Source organism: Archocentrus centrarchus, chromosome 14 (assembly GCF_007364275.1).
Source record: "Archocentrus centrarchus isolate MPI-CPG fArcCen1 chromosome 14, fArcCen1, whole genome shotgun sequence".
NCBI lineage: Eukaryota > Metazoa > Chordata > Actinopteri > Cichliformes > Cichlidae > Archocentrus > Archocentrus centrarchus.
The window spans coordinates 23073897-23091418 of record NC_044359.1 but is presented as its reverse complement, the minus strand read 5'-3'; the positions used below and the strand labels follow the sequence as shown (position 1 = coordinate 23091418).

General features: G+C 39.4%; 1 protein-coding gene across 2 annotated transcripts in view; it reads left to right on the top strand.

The window, feature by feature from the left end:
• Positions 1-17522, top strand: part of LOC115791776 (cell adhesion molecule 2-like) — a 224573-nt gene that overhangs the window by 152662 nt on the left and 54389 nt on the right. For both annotated transcript variants that reach the window (XM_030746015.1, XM_030746014.1), the window contains exon 2: positions 9595-9744. In XM_030746015.1, coding sequence (XP_030601875.1) covers positions 9595-9744 — 150 coding nt within the window. The remainder of the gene's footprint in view (positions 1-9594; positions 9745-17522) is intronic.

Below are 17522 nucleotides of genomic sequence, written 5' to 3'. Positions count from 1 at the left end.
CTGTGGCAAAAGTGCTTTGTGGCAAAGTAAGTCTGACACCAGCCAAATGATGAGAGCTGTTTTTTTTTTCTTTTTTTTTTTAAATTAGTTCTTTCTGCCCACTGAATCTTGCAGGTCCCCCTGGGGTGACAAGCATTTCCCCAGATCCTTCTTAAATGAACAGAATCTGTCAACACATCACTACACATTAGAAAATCACACTGTGTCATGTTGATTTGGGGAATTTGGGAATTTTTGGTGGCAGCAGTGATTAGGTTGATTTCCCTCATGAATGCCACCCTAGCCTGCGATTATCCTGCTCTCACCCTGTATGAAAGCATAAGAGATGAATTCCTTCCTGTGATAAAAAAGATGAAGTCAAGTACCCTCTCCCTCCACATCATTTTGCAACACACACAGACACACAGACACACACACAATCGATTTAAATTGCTTGCCTTTATACTTTTATGACATTTAATTTGAAACACCTACTAAGCCAATAAATGTGCAGATGCCTGCTAATATTGCTTGGCCTTATATTCAGAAAGAAATGTAGCCTAAATTTTGCCTTTTATATCCTAGCAAAGTGAAAACATCTACAGGTGAAGCTGTGATCTTACTATTTTGAAAAAGACTAGAATGATAACTTTTAGTGGATATTACATTGTGCGTTCTCAGCCATTATTTATTACATACAAAACACACAGCAGTATGCACAGTACAAAGGATACGCAGAGAGATGTATTTAACAGTACCTGCTTATCAGGACTGCATCATTTTTTAATGTTTTCAAAGTGTCTGCTCGACATTTAGTTATGAAAAGATGGATTTTTGATGGCTAGTAGGAAACATTTAAGATGTTGTTCTTTGTTTCTCCTCTTGACTCAGTTGTTTTCTTCATTCTCACTTTTCTTGCTTTCTCTTATCTGTCAAAATATGTGCTTATATTATTTCCTAATTTGCTTTTGCTCTCAGATTCTTCTTCTTCTTCTTCTTCTTCTTGCTTGTTTGCTTTTGCTAGCTGGAAGAAAGCATTGTATGAAGTATTTATGAAGGCCTGGTTTACCTCTGTCATAAAACTGTGAGATGTCTGACCTTGGCTCAGAAAGGATAGTGAGATCCCTGGCCATTCTGGACTGAGCAAGCTTAAACTCAGGCAGCTTACATGCAGAGAATGGGCAGAGGTTTATATCTCTGCCCTTTAAATTGATGTGGCTAAATCAAGGGCAGAAATGCTGGGCAAATGATAGAAGTGTCTGGAAGCATGTCTGGTCACCAATTTGAATTTGGGTTGTGGGTTTTTATAAATACTGATGTACAGGTTTGGCTCCTGAAAAACAGCAGTGCACAAAAGTGCAGCTGTGGCAGGTCTTCATCACCAAAAAAAGAGGAAATACTATGTTCGCTAGCGTGTTTATTTCTTGTAGAGCTTTATAATCCAAGAAGCACTACTGCAGGAGAAAGTCTTTTTCGATGACAAAAAAACTGCACTCTCTCTGTCACACCACTCTTAAACAACACCTATGGACCCCATGGAGCAGTAGGTGATATTTTGTTGATCTGACTCCAAGGGCCGAGTTGGATGTCAAGTTTGCAACGGTGGCACCAACAGCTGCCCAGTCTAATTACTGTATGTAAATGACAACAGCACTGCCATAGCCAGCCTCTCTGGTGCCGAATAATTAATTTCATATCTCCAGATCAAAAATGACTGTCCTGAGGTGATTGTTTGCCCATGTTGAATACAAAGGTAGCACTCTCTGCTGGGGTTGCATTCAATTTGCTCACAGCAAGAAACTTATCACTGTCAAAAGAGCAAGTTCAGATTAGAAATACTCACACGCGGGCATGCTCACTTGCAAGCAGAATTTACAAACACTTCACTAGCCAAGAGAAAAGGAACAAAGCTGAAAAGTGAATGTTTATTCAATTATAAGAATGAAAACAGAGAGAACCACTATAACCTGATTTATGTCCATTTGCATAACAATATGGTAATTTACATATACACAGACAGGTGACAAATTAAAGTAAACACCTGAACTGTCGACCCCTGTAGAGAGGGGATCTGGTGGCTCTGTTATGCTGTGAGGGGCATTTTGACGGCATTATGTGGGGCCACTTGCCCTCTTAGTTCACTGCATCTCAGTGCAAAGTGATTCTGAGTGATCGCCCTCGCCCTGTAGTGAAGCCTTTCTATCCTGATGGGAGTGATCTCTTCCAGGATGACAATTATGCTTTCTATAGGTCACAAGGGGCCACCTATGGGAAATGTTAGACTGAGATGTCTGATAGCACTCTCTACTACCATGATCAGAACACCAAATAGAGGGGCATCCACACAGGAAACACCTAGCAGTAGTGACCAGGAGCCATAAAAAGTCAGTGACATTCAGTGCGTTCAAGTGATGACGGGTGAAGTAATTGCTGGTAGCACAAAGTGGGCAGGGCCCAAGGCAAACTTTTCTCAACCAGCGATTGAAGCCACTTTCGATGAGAATGAAAGACACCACTGATTAATATTTGAGAGCGTGGTAACTACGTTAGAGGGTTACCCAGGTAACCAGACCCCGGAATATCTGCTAGCAACGGACCATCAGCTCACAAAGTGATGGGCGATGAGTGTAGGTGCTCCTTAAGGGAATATCTTCATTAGAGTTCCCACGACTTGGAGAATCCGTGCCAAGGTGCACAGAAGCTGTTCTTGCAAGACATGATGAAGCAACACTTTACTAAGTATATGTTGTATCTTGTTACCTTTAATTTGTTGTCCATTTATGCTTCCAACTAAGATGTTTCAATGTTTCAAACTAATATTAATAAAGATTGCTAAACTTAAAAAATGCATCACATTGTTTCCAGTTCTGTCTGCATGCTGTCTTTAAACAGAATGGAATACGTAATATGTCGCATGTATAACTGTTAGGATTGTTTGGTATTATTTAGTTGTGGTTTTGACTTTACATTATAAAAAAAATGTTAAACCAAAACACTGAAAATAACTGACAGAGGTGTAAAACTGTTTGGTAACAATTAGAAGTCTTTAATGTCTTCACAGAGCATATGAGGTTTTAATGGGTAAATGCATATATGCAGAAAAATGCAAGGCACGTTTAAAATATTTTCACTTATGAGCATTTTGGCAGCAGGGAACGTGCTTTAAATACAACTGTAACCGCATTTCAAGCAAAACCAGTCTAAATGCAGTTAATTGTGTTTTTATTGCTTGAGATTTCACTTTGCCTTCTTTTTTCAAGATATTCAAAAGATAAATTGCATATGGTGCTGTAGACTCCACTCATACGCTTGTTCTTAAAAGCTGCTGTATAGTTTTGTCACAGTGGTAATTACCCCTTTTTTCTTTCTATAGGAAAATGCAATTTAAGTTCATAGTGAATGCTAAAGGCTTTCTTTCTCTGCGAGGTGTAATGGTGTTATGAAATGTTGATAAATCACATTAGAGATGCAACATTGATTTAGGATGGGTGTTGATAGAAGGCATGAAAAAGGTCACAGTAAAAGAGAAAAGAGACAACGTCGTGTATGCAACATGTTCTTGAGAAAAAGGAAGGAGACGGTGTGAAAATTGTCACAGTTGGAGGGAGAGTCCCAGAGTGAGGGCAGTGAGTGATGATGCTCTTCTCTGATATGTTAACTTCTGTTCCGGGAAGTTACTAACAACATTTTGCATTTTATACAATCAGCCCAAGCCTTTCTTTTCTGGAAATGACAACATATTCCTTTTTCTGTTTCTTTTTTTGTATTTCCAGTTCCATTTTCTGCATTTTTTTTTTCGTTGAAGCGTTTTTATTCTCAAGGACACTGTGACAGGATACACACCTGGTTGATGAATTCACACCAGTTCTTGAGATGATAAAACTGTTGACCTTGTACCATCTCTCCAATCACTAGGCCACCCTGCTGCTTGACACTCTGAGAATCACTCTGAAAACCTTGTGTACCCAGCTGTGTAGCCACCTGTGTAACCTTATAGACACTAACTGGTCATGGCAAAGCTGTCATGTCCTATGTAATCTTTTGCCTCTCATTCATTATCTGCTTAGTGGGATACCTTTTTTAACAGTGAGCCATTTAAAGGCCATGCTTTATGGTGTCGGAGTACCTGAGAATGTGCCCTGCGTGGTGGCTTAACCTTTGATGTGGTTTCAAAAGCACACACAATTATTGGAAAAACATCAGCAAGTGCTGAAAATACATTTATTCTTGCATTTTAATGTATAGTAATAAGGTAATGTTCTCCTCTCAGGCGGTGCAGCTCTTGTTCAGGTTTAAATGATTCATTACACTGAGCTTAACCATTTAAACTCAGTGTGTTACAAGGTGGGTTTTATTTCTGTACTTTGACTATTGTTCTTACTACCAATAATAATATTGCGCCTGCTAATTCCAAGGCAGTCCCACAAGAGCTCCCACTCAGTGTTAGAACTTCTATTTTCTTCCTGCTGGAATGCCTCAAAGGAAAACAAAATAAAAGAAGTTTTAATCAAACCCAGGAAACAACCAGACTTCTGTGGACAAGGAAACAAAGGCAAGCAGAAAAATTACAAATATATAAAAATAAATCACAAACTTTCTACTACTTAGATTATTTAACTGGTTATTTAATCAAGCTGGACTTCACAAGCTGTCTTACTGTTTAAATACACTTTTTTTTTCATTTGTCTTTTTTTTGTATGGTCATCTTGTTGCCAGTTCTCACATCTCATTTTTCATACCCCATGCAAATTATTGGTATTCTCTACTAACGTGGTCCTTTAAATTTAAGTGTGATCCCAAGTCTGCAATTATCAGTTGTGCTTGACTGGCTTAAAAGGTGACTCGGCTAATCAAAACTGTAGACTGCCTCTTTCCATTCTGTAATCCTGTATTCTCAGCCATACATCACAGCTCTACGGCTCAGTTGAGCTCCAGTCCTGGTATAAAGGTCAGTAGCTCCGGGCTGTCCATCTGTCTGCTGCATCTCTCTCTTTTTCTCTGCTTCTTGAATGCCTAAATAAGAAAGGTTAGTAGACTCGGCTGCTCTTGCTTGAAAGGTCATGTGGGGGAGCAGACAGGAAGCACCCAGGATACTCTTATATTCTTATCAGTGTTATTTGTCCAGTTGTTTGCTTGGGCAAGAGGCAGCTGAATTGGCCCTTGAATTTTTCTATAATGCCTTTCATGTTGAGGTACTAAAAGGAAAGCGAGAGTTGCGTGTGGGGGGCCATAGCATTAGTTTCTCCTGTCGCTGAAGTTAGTTATGTGCATTCAGGATTATTTTGAAGCTCCAGAATGAATTAGGAGCCAATCAGACCCCACCTTTAGGGTAATTTGTGATGGATAAGAATCTAAGTGCCTGGAACTTTTGTGCAGTATTGTAAATTATCTAATTTGAGCTAAATAAAGCAAAGCTAATTTCATCATGTCATTACTTTATAATGTCATGTAGATGAGAGGATTGTTGACCTGGCTTAGCTTTAGCATGTCAGTCAAGGTGGAGGGCAATTAAAATGACCCCATTCTCCGTGACAGATAGAGCACAATTGAGCAACAGAAAAGAGGTAGGATCAAGATAAACTTTAAAGACTAGGGAGCAGCAGGAGACAGAGAGAATATGAAAATGAGAGACAAAGCAAGTGGAAATGCCACCCTTCAGGGATCAACTAGAGGAGAAAACGTGACAGAGAGGGTGGAGGGAATTGAGTGGAATGGATGTGAACTGGAAAAGACAGAGCAAGAAACTGAAAGTAGGAGAAAGAGTGGAGTTGAAGTGAGGAAAGGACCTAAATTTAGACATGGAAATCAGGAGAGAACAGCTGCCTTCTTCCCTCAGGAGATACATTTAAATCAGGTTTGGTTGGCCAGAGGGGAGAATGGAAGAACCTACTCCACTGGCCAATTAGGCGCAAAGAACACTACGCTGTTCTAATATAACCATCATTGTGGCCCCTTTGGCCCTTTCAGTCCCAATGGAAGTGTAGCACCAGACACTGACGCAAGGCATACACAGAGGGATCCCCGGACTATTGTAGATTTGAGGAGAGGAGAGGAGAGGAGAGGAGAGACACAAACATTTTAGTTTGTCTATCCGAATACACTATATTGCCAAAAGTATTTGCTCATCTGTCTTCACATGCATATGAACTTAAGTGAAATTCTTAATCCATAGGGTTTAATATGATGTCAGCCCACCCTTTGCAGCTATAACAGCTTCAATTCTCCTGGGAAGGCTTTCCACAAGGTTTAGGAATGTTTATGGGAATTTTTGACCATTCTTCCAAAAGCGCATTTGTGAGGTCAGACACTGATGTAGGACATGAAGGCCTGGCTGACAGTCTCTGCTCTAATTCATCCCAAAGGTGTTCTCTTGGGTTGAGGTCAGGACACTGTGCAGGGCGGTCAGATTCTTCCACACCAAACTCCCTCATCCATGTCTTTATGGTCCTTGCTTTGTGCCCTGGTGTGCAGTCATGTTGGAACAAGAAGGGACCATCCCCAAACTGTTCCCACAATGTTAGGAGCATGAAATTGTTCAAAATTTCTTGGTATGCTGAAGCATTAAGAGTTCCTTTCAGCTGCTCAGCCATGAAGCTCTCAGCGCACTGTTCTTGAGCTAATCTGAAGGCCACATGAAGATTGGAGTTCTGTACCGATTGACTCTGCAGACAGTTGGTGACCTCTGCACAGTATGTGACTTAGTATCTGTTGACCTCACTGTTTCTGTCATTCCCAGTCGCTTCCACTTTGTTATAATACCACTAAGAGTTGACTGTGAAATATTTAGTAGCCAAGACAGTTCATGATTGGACTTGTTGCACAGGTGGCATCCTTTGTATGCCTAGGTGCCTGGTTTTATACACCTGTGGCCATCGAAGTGAGTGAAACACCTGAATTTGATGATTTGGATGGGTGAGTGAATACTTTTAGTAAATTTATGGAACAAATGGAAGTGAGAATATCGTTACGCTGGCTTTGTAGGTTTTCTTTTCTGCAATACTATAAAATAATACAATAAAAAAAATTATCAAAAGTAGAGATACAGTGACTGACTGGTGGCTATAATCTGTCATTTTTCACTGACTGGCCAAGGCCAGCCACTGACCAGTTATCTTCAGATATACCTGGTTCTGGACAGTCACTGCAAACTAACTTGTACTATATGCTGTGGTGTGTGGCACTGTACATGTCATGTACTTGCTCTTATAAACAAAAAAATTCCACTACACTTTACAGCAGTGAAGAAAACAATAAACCACTCAAATAATATAAACTGCATACTGATTTGCATAAAGATTTTCGTTTGTGAAACTAAATAAAATGAGCCGTATCATATATCGCTGTAACATAATGCTAATACAATAGCCAGTAATTAGCCAGGGTAACCATCTGTTTCCTTGTTTTCATATCTTTGCCAGTCAGTTTCGAAGTCTTCTCTCTTCTAAGCAGAAATCTCAGTTAATGCAACTGTTGTTAAAAAAAAAATTGTTTTATCGAGCTCCAACAGGATCAGCTCACTCTGCATTGTTTGAAGTACAAGACAAAGCTGCATGAAGCGAGACCACTGCAAGCATTTTAAAGGTGTGTTTAAAAAGCGATGCAGATATAAAAGTATGTATTTATGTTGATCGGAATTCGCAGGTAAGACTTAAAAATTTGGAGCCCAAAATCAGTTAAGAAAATTGCATTAGTCAAAACGTATTAGCATTATGGCACAGTGACTATATATCATTTTACATATATACTTGATCACTTTCTGAGTTCTAATGCTGTGACACTTTTATATATGCCTATTTCATCGTCTTTAGTGAAAATCTGAATAAGTGAGCCATATTTTGGAAACACTCATTTTCCCTCAAGACATGCGTGGCATTTTGCCATACTCATTAAATCACTCAATTCTTCCTTGTTTGTCATAAGCAGATAATTTGGAAAACAAACTAGTCTATTATATTTTAAGATATACTGTAAGTGAAGAGTTGGCAACACAACAAGCAAGCGGCTCCCCAGACACATCTGCTGCGGTAATGAACTAAAATTATATTGTGCAAAATCTCACTCACAAAACATCATTGCTACCACTGGGTATGGCGGTTAACCATTAACTTCTCTTTGTGACCAGCACAAAAGAAACAAAATGTATCACACTGGGCTGCTTGTCGCTCCACTGCGTGAGTGAGAAAAATGAGAAAAAGTAAGTGATTTAAAGAGAAGGAGTAATAAAGAGAGTGAGGGCAGGCGCAGCAGAACGGTAAATCGCTGGCAGATCATGCCTCATGCAAAACTTTCATGAATAAAACATATTCCTAGCCTCCCATAGCTCACATCCATTTTTCCTTCGTTTCCCTCCTCTTCCCGCTCTATCTCTCACACGCATGATTAACCTCGGGAGGCCTTAATCAACACTGGAAATGACCCGTGCTCCATGACTTACCTCTCTTTTCCTCTCTTTCTCTCCTTCACCTCACCTTCTCCTGTCTCGACACATCCTTCAGCATGGGTTTCCCTGCCTCATCTGCTAGCTCAGAAGGCAAACACTATCTGCAGGTTTGTTTACACTACCTGTGCTATAATTAACTTCAGTAAGAAAAATCCATTACCAGTGTTTAGTGGCAATTTTAAAATCTTTCAAAATCTCACAAATTTGAAATATTTTTCCCCCTTATATATGTTTTTCTTTTCTTCAGTGTTTCCTAATCCTCGCCTGGAGGGGTGGTGGTTTAAGACGTGAGAGTTAGCTTGGGATGAATAATCTTTCTTACCTAAGCCTTCATTCACACAGTCTTTAAAATCTGTCCTCTGGGGATGGGGACAGGGATAGATTTATGGTTATTATTATTTACTTGCTTACTTGCTCCCTCAGCCTTCTTAATAAAGCACACACAAACACACATACACTCACACAAACAACAGTGTGAGCTGTCCAGAGTTCTGAAAACTGGCAAGCAGCTATAAACTGGCTCCAGAAACGACCTGTCCATGGTACTGAAAACTCCCTCTATTCACCTTAGAGGTCACACAAAATTATATCACTCTGTTGAGCTCTGCAATTCTCTCTTTGGATGCAGGCTTAACACAAATTTACAACCATGCATGCACACAAGTCCACAGAGAACAGTTTTTAATTGGTCTTCCCTGTGTAGCTAAGGTTTCAGGGTTGGTACCGTGGGCTAAATGCCTCCTGTGTGTTCAGTGTTAGGGTCCAATTTAGCACACAGTGGTGAGTGGCCAGTCTGCCTGAACATTTGCTTTGTAATTAGGCTGTTAAGCTTCTTTTTTTTTCCAAACACACAAAATATTTTTCTTTCTCTTTTCTTCCCTTGTGAGGAGCTGATTTACTCATCCAGTGACATGAAAGTATTTTATTTGTAAGTATCCTTATCAACCAGCTGGATAAAAAACAAATCCTTTAATTTACCTGCAAAGCTTTTATCTTATATTATCACCCTTGTGCTGAACTGGAATTCATCAAGTGAATTTAATTACCAAAGCACCCTTACAAGTTAAGCAATCACAAACGTACCATCTGTCTCTGTCTGTCCTTGCATCTTTCTGTCCCCCACCTGATGCATCCACATCTCCTCTTAAACATTTCCATTTTGTGTCATTTTGCAGGGATAAGTGGTCAGTATCCTCTGGTTCAGAATGTGACTGTGACAGAGGGTGGGACCGCAAACCTGACCTGCCGTGTGGAGTATAATGACAACACCTCCCTCCAGTGGTCAAACCCAGCACAGCAGACCCTCTTTTTTGGGGACAAGAAGGGTGAGTTGGAGATGGACAGACACCACATGACAGATGCAGCCTTTAAAAGTATTCCCTATGTTAGGTTTGTAGAGGAATAGGATTGAATCCTTTTTTTTTATTATTTGATGGAAAGCAACCAAGAAAAAAAAAAACAACTCCCTATTTCTGCATGTTTGTCACTCGAAGTGGACGTCTCTGTTGTGTCGCAGCAACCGTCCAACATTTCTCGAGTTTGCTTTCCTGTCTGCACAGCAAATTCTTTCACAGTAAGGAGAAACAGATACACTCATGTCCAAGATGCTTTTTATGATGTTTTTCAAAGCTTTCCTCTGAACATGGTTACTACGTGGCTGTTATTATTTTTTTACTTTATCTTTCAACCTTACACACATAGCCACACACCCGTCTCTACTAAGAAACAGTTGGTGGTGAGAGTAGATGTGGCCAGCTGTGTTTTGGACTTCTTTTGCTAGAATAGGATAACCAGAGCTGAGCATTACCTGCCATTAACAATTTCAGGGCTTGAGTTTCTCTGTTTGTGCACAGTTTGTTTTACTTTACTGTAATAATTATCTGTGATGGATATTTGGATTGTTGGAAAGAAAAATTGGATAAGATCAGTGGGGGTATAAGGACAGGCTGGTACATCTATCATCCAACTCATTTGGCATTTCAAGTACAAGCAAACCTTGCATCAGATTAACTACAGCCAATAAAAAGAAAGCGGTGGATCAAATCCATTTTTATTTTAAATAACCTCTCAATCTAAATTTAAAACCATGCTTAAAAGTTTTCATTTGTTGTTCTGGTTAAGTTAGAACATCAGATCATCCCACACATTGTTAGTAGTCAGGCCATACAGCCATCCGCATATATAGCACAGTATATTAGGAATGGTGCAGTATTGTTGCCTTGTGTATAACTGAGAGCAATAAAGTTGGTGCTGATATTCAAAGACTCATCTTCACATTTTGTGATATAGCCTTTGTCAGTGGAGCATACCTTGCTGGAGCATCAAGTTAGCTATTTAGTGGTGCATTTTCCCAAGGTATTACAATGGGCTCTCAGACTCAAATGAATATCATATGCACAGAAACATTTTAGTTCTACAGTGAAATTTCATAGCACGAAAAACACCAGCAATGAAGGCCACTTCTTTATCAGAACTGCCTAAAGAGTGACAAGCAAAAAAAATACAGACTTCACTTAAAGTGGGAGGAGGGATTTTTTCAGTTTAATAATGTAAAAATGCTGAATAGGAAATATTTCCCTCGTTTTTTTAGTGAAGGTGTTAAAATCCATTTACTCAAACTCATAGTTTAAATTTATGGATTTGTAAACACTTTGCAACTGTGAGGTTACATTGTAGTGTATAAACAGAAGAAATAATGTTTTGTAATATGGGACTTTAACAATCTCATCAACACATCCCACATTCAGGAAGAAAACAGCCTGAGAATAATGTCATCTGCAGAGAAGACTCCAACCTCTGTATAAATAACAGTTTATATGCTGGAGATCTGCATATTCCCACACAGAAATTTCTCCATTAAACAATGCAAGCCCTTGTTATCTTTCACAGAGATGCATGCAAACACAGTAACGCACATGCATGCACAAGTTATAGGTGTGGCAGGAAACTACCATTGTTTTAATGGCTAATAAGTACAAAGGGTTTATTCCTGACCTTTTACACCATCTTCACTAGTGTCCCCATAAAGAGGATTCATGGGCCTTATTTAGTTGGTTCATGCCTGCTGGAGTGATTGTGCCCTACGCGTCTCTCAGCTGTATTATTTGAGTGTAATAGAGTATGAATCACACTCTCTTGTAAGTGTCTGGATTAAGCACATATGGGATTTACACAGTCTTTTTCCATTATCCCGCTGCCCACTGGGCTTCCTTGTCCATTTGGGTGTTCACTGTACGTGTGTGTGTGTGTTTGTGTCTGTTTGTGTTTGTATGTATTTTTGCATAAAATAAGTGAATGCATGCAAGGGCAAAGCATTTCAATTTTCAGCCATTTCAGCCATTCACGTTTTCACTTACCTGCCTTTTTTCAGAAAGAGCTGCAGTAAAAAGCTACATTGAACATCAAATTCAACAGTTGATGTTCTCTGCAGGTTATTCCATATCACACCAGGGGTCGGGCTTGGGGGTCTATTTCATGGCATTTCCAGTGCAAGGCTCCGAGATTGGAAATGAAAAACCAGCCAAGGACTCTCTTATTATCAGAAAAGCAGGGGATACTCCTAAGGCTCCAAAACTGTGTTGCTGTTTTGGTTTGGGTCTGTATTTGTGTGTGTGTGTGTGTGTGTGTGTGTGTGTGTGTGTGTGTGTGTGTGTGTGTGTGTGTGTGTGTGTGTGTGTGTGTGTGTCTCTGCATGCGCGCGCTTTGGGAGTTGTCTTGCTGAACGTGGCAAATTCAGATGCACATGCTGATGGGAGCACAGAGATGGTGAGTGTTTCCAAAGTGCCACTGGCAGTGTGTGAAAGGAAAGATGTCTCAGCTGCAAACGCCTTTGAGCACAGTAGGTTTCAGATTAATTTTCCTTGCTGCCTGTTGGGAAGAAGAAGATGGGGATTAGGGCAAGCACACAGTTGCTCAAAAATACAACCCCAACTCTGCAACTTTTTGCATACTTTCCTGTGTCACAGTGGTTGAAAAAACTTTTTTTTTTCTGTCTCTTAATGTACAAGAGACTTTTTATGCACTTTAGCATCTATCTTGTTTGAGGTTACAGGTTTGCTCCATCTAAGCGCCATTCTTATCAAAATGTTAAATTTCCAAGTTTAAGCTCCATTTCAAAGTCAACTTCTGTAAATATTATTGCGTGGAATAGTGTGTTTGCACTGTAATTTCGACAAGATGGATTATGCCAGATTATATTTATGTGCATCTATTCAACAGGTTGTTGACTTTACGCGGCACCTGCATGCGCACGTGTCATATCACAAAAGAACGTCACTTGCATCCTCTGTTTAATTCAGTCAAAGCGCATTAGCATAAACATATTGCTTTTGGAAAAACAAATGCAGCAACTGACTCCATCGCAGTCTTTTGAGTGGTGCTGGTTTCTCAGCTGCTGTTTAATGTCAGCACTGAGGCTCACCTCTAAGACATTTAGTCAGATGAAAGAGACTCCTCTTGTCTCCCATCCTCTCAAAGGTGCTGGCTGCGAAGAGTTGTTTGAATTTCAAATAAGTCATTGTCCCGAATGTAGCCAATTTTGTCCTTTCCATCACTTACCACTAAGGGACTTAAGCTGTGCTTTGACAGTGAGAGAGATGAGCACTGGGCAAGAGGGATTCTCTCTTTTATAAGATTCAAAAGAGGCTAATATCTCCTTACAAATTGCTCTTTTGGTTGACTTGATAATAGCTTTATTTCCTGGATGGAGAAATTCTGCAATGACCCATAATTACAAAATATTCGTTATTCCCATACTAGAAAGAGCCTATGTATAATTACTTTCCAGGCTAAATTTGCAAGCCTATTTAGTAGACTCATCATGTGTGAGCACTGGCTATGGTATGACATTTAAATCACCTACTCAACATGGTTGCTGTAATGCTCTAACCCCTTTTCATACCATTTCTTTCTTTTTTTAAAAAAAGAAAAAAAACACCCACATATGGGTTTTCATTTTCAACCTACAGCACTTCTTTGAATCCCTTCTCTCTAATTATCTGTCCACCCATACCTTACAGACTATGGCAGGATCATGGTTTACCTGTCTTTACATGCATCATAAAGCATTTGCCAGCAGCACACATTTGGCAGAGCTGAATACATTATAGTTCTGTTCAAAATTATACTAAAGCAGCAGGTCTTTGTGCTGGGAGCTGTATGGTAACAAAAGATGCTGCACATATTTCTCCAGTAATGTAATTAGCGGTGTGAAATCTGGGTTTAGGTCATCTTGTCTTTAGAGAATCTGCAGGATAAAACAGTGACATGCCTTTCTGCATGGTGGTGTACTATTTCTTCAGGGTCAAAAATAGTACACTTTATTCTGGAACTGATATCATTTTTATTTGCCCCTTTACTTCCTGAAATAGTTTCTCAACTAGACAAGCATGCTCATATACAGTTAAGCCATCATTTTACACTATGTAAAGATTTTTATTTAAATTTTTTTGGCATTTTCACCTTTACTGAGTAGATTCAGCAGAGGTGAGAAATGCAGGGAATGAGAGCAGACTGACATGCAGTAAAGGTCTGAGTTCAATGTGATTTAAACCAAGGACTCTTAAAGATCCTTGAAGATATATGTACCCATGTAGTATTAAACACTCAGCTACTGAGTTGGCCTGTTTACAAAAGTAAAAGGTAAAGATGAATTTGGACTAACGGTTACAAGAAAAGATCATTTTTCTGACTGTGCCAACCATGATGAAGTGATGAATTCTTTTACATAAAAAATTTGAATAACATTCTTTTCATATAACTACCAAAGATTTGGAAAATTTGCATTGCTGTTATTCTGTGTATGAATTTGTGCTCCTGAGTATTTGTTATGGTTATAAAATTAGTTTGACATCTTTCCTGCTAAATGCTTTATTAATACTTTGATTTTGAGAGATTAAATTTTAAAGCAATTTCATGCTCTTGAGTTGCTCTGCTCTTGCCTCATGCTGTTGAAAAGGCAAACTGACCATTAAAAGGTCACGCTGTCTTTGTAACTTTTAACTCAGTGTGAGCTACCTGAGCCCCACGCATATGCACCAGCATATTAGTAAAATAGTTACTTAATAGTTAATAGTTATATCAAATTAAAAGCTGCATTCTAAAACTTGAATAATTTTTCATATCACTTTGCTGCAGAGTTATTTTTTTTTTATATATATATATTTCTTTCACTTTAACGTGAACAAAATGTAATTTGTAACATTTTCTGCAGCCTTTTGATGTACATATGAGCAATGGTATGTTAATGCTTTTTGAAAAAATTGCTAAACTGCTGAGTGCACCTGTGGTGGACAAGTGTGTCTATGCTGAGCCATTTACAGATTGATTGAATCTGTTTAAACATTAAGATTAGTGTTATGGGTGAACAGCTAAGGGCCAACTGCTCATTTTTAGGCCCCCAAACTGCTGAATATGAAACCATTCAGGTCCTCAGATATCAAATATTCAGCTGTCTGAATCAATTTGCTGGGTGTTTGTGGTTGTGTGAGCGTGTGTATCTGTACTTGTAAGCGCATATATACATGTGTGCATGTGGAATGTCAAGCATTCCACCTCCCCAGTATGCAACCATGAAAGCTTTGATGCATTCAGAGTATCTGTGCCTGAGCAATTTAGGGGCATAGGCTTTTAAAAGTTTTCCAAAGTAAATAACAAAATAAGAAATGCCTGACAGACTTTTTATTAAACAGATAGCAGAACTTTCTCTCAAAACTTAATCTTAGCTAGAAAGTTAAACTTTTGAGACAGCTGTCTTTTTTCCCCCTGGTAGAGTACCTCTATGAAACATCCTTTCATATCGGGCTGAAGATTGGTACGGTGTTCTCTCTGATAGAAAAAAAAAAAAAAACTTGACTGTAAATCTCCAAAGATCCCTAACAAGTCCCCTCTCTCCAAGACAAGGACCATAAAACATGAGAGGAAGAAAAGAAGAAAAAGGAGATGGAATGTAGGCCTTGGTGGGATAAAGGAGAGGAATTAAGGAGGCATTTTATGAGAGCTTTCAGATGCAGTTATCACCTGTGAAAGAAACAGCCAAACTTTTCCTCTGACCTTGAGCATTCTGCGTCTTCTCTCTTTGTCGCCTCTCTTTGCACATGTCTGTATTTAAATATAAAACATTCAGCTTTTGATTTAGAAAGGAAAAAAAAAACCACTTGTACTACTTTTGTTTGCAGTAAACTTAGATGTGCATGCAGCTATTGCAATTAAAAGCAGACTTCTGAATAGTTGTCATTGTGGATCCCAGAAACTGGTGTCAGACAAATGTCAACTCTGTTCGTTCTGATGTAAAACAGGCTAGGGTGAGAAAGACAGTACACTGTCAAATGAGGCAACAGATCCAGTTATTACTGTGTTTATTAGTAGAGCCACTTATCATTCACAGGGTGTAGGGAAGAATACCGGAGGCAAATGGGAATAATTAGCTCACACTTATAGTGTCAGGCTTATTTTTTTCTGTCTTTAAGGAGAAAGTTCTGGAGTGCAGAGTTGGGAATGAGAAATACATGGTTATAATACAACCTAAAATTAAGAATTGTGTGGTGGGAACTTTCAACACTATAAAAACAAGGATGTGACATTCCGGACGTTTTTTACTTTGTTTTAAAAGCTTTACAAAGTCATTTTGAAGGATAGCTGTAGCGGATACCCCAGTAAAAATATGTAGCACCTTATAGACACCTTGCTCTCGAGCGGCTGAGGAAAATGTATTCCTCTGCAAAATACAGTAGAGCTTATGGGCAAGAGCTGTCTCCTCACTGACCCGCTTCTCACAAGGACTTAATGAAGTAGGGCTGGCGAAGGTGTCCCACTGAACTCGACATGGCAGGTAGAGACTGATGAAAGAAAATCATTTCTGTCACAGGAAAAATCTCCACAAGCCAATTACTCTATAGAGTATGGCACATTTTACATTTTAAAAAGCCAGTTTTCCTCAGAAAGCCATAACAGGTAATGGAGGCTGAGGAATGCCTGAGATAGAGAATATACATTAAGCAATTCAATAGGCATTGCATTCTGTTTGCTTTTCCCTATCAGTCTCTCACACACACATTCGCACAGACAAATTCAAGTCCCCAGATGGGTTGTTGACAAGGAAAAGAGAACAGTCACATCCAGCTGAATGTATATTCTGAAATTTGCACTTTTCTCATTATAAAACTGTGTCACTTGAATGAACAAACACCTGCCAAGGTTCCATACTAATACATACTGTCCCTGGATAGATGAAGGGACAGGGAGGTAGACGTAAGGGGTGGGGGTGGGGGGTCCAGTCGAAAGAGGGAAAGGAAAGTGCATGAGAGAGAAGAAGAAGAAAATATGGATGGATAAGGATGAAGTAAAATGTGCAGACATGACAGGTTAAAAAGGGAGTAGTTTCAAAGTTCTGACTGCTAGTATTGTACAGACTCTGTATGTTCATACAATAAACACATTTGTAATGTAAAAAAAAAAAAGAAAAAAATGTAATCAGCGTCCATTCACATACACATGAACTTGTCCACACATGCCATGTTTCCTTACCTACTGCTTTTAATGATGGCAGAGAGTAACCAAGGAAAACTATTATGTATGCAGCCAAATTAGATACATGCTGGATTCCTGTTGCACACACACACACACACACACACACACACACACACACACTATGTATGGCATCTTATATATAAACAAAGAGTGTTTTGCTGGTGTGCTGTAGCCATCTGCTGTGATGTTTTGCAATTTTAGCGAGGCCCAGCTAACTAATGTAGCACCTTATACATGCTGTCTCTTGATAGATGAAGGGACAGGGGAGTGTGTGTGTGTGTGTGTGTGTGTGTGGAGGGGGGGGGGGGGGGGCATCTTTGACCTCTCTGTGCAGCTTTGCATTGTCTTAGATCTTCTTTTCAAAGACGTGCATTTGTTCTCAGTCTTTACTGTTATCTGACGTCATGGCTGCTTTCGTGGGAACCTCAACGCCGATGTTGTTCTCAGCCTACGGTCATCAGCGCTTGTAATTGGATGAAGAGAGAATCACAAACTTGAGCTCAGTGAGCAAAAAAAAAAAAAAAAACGGTGGTTGTGTTCCGTCAGTATTTATTGTGGAATACAAATCCAACACCCT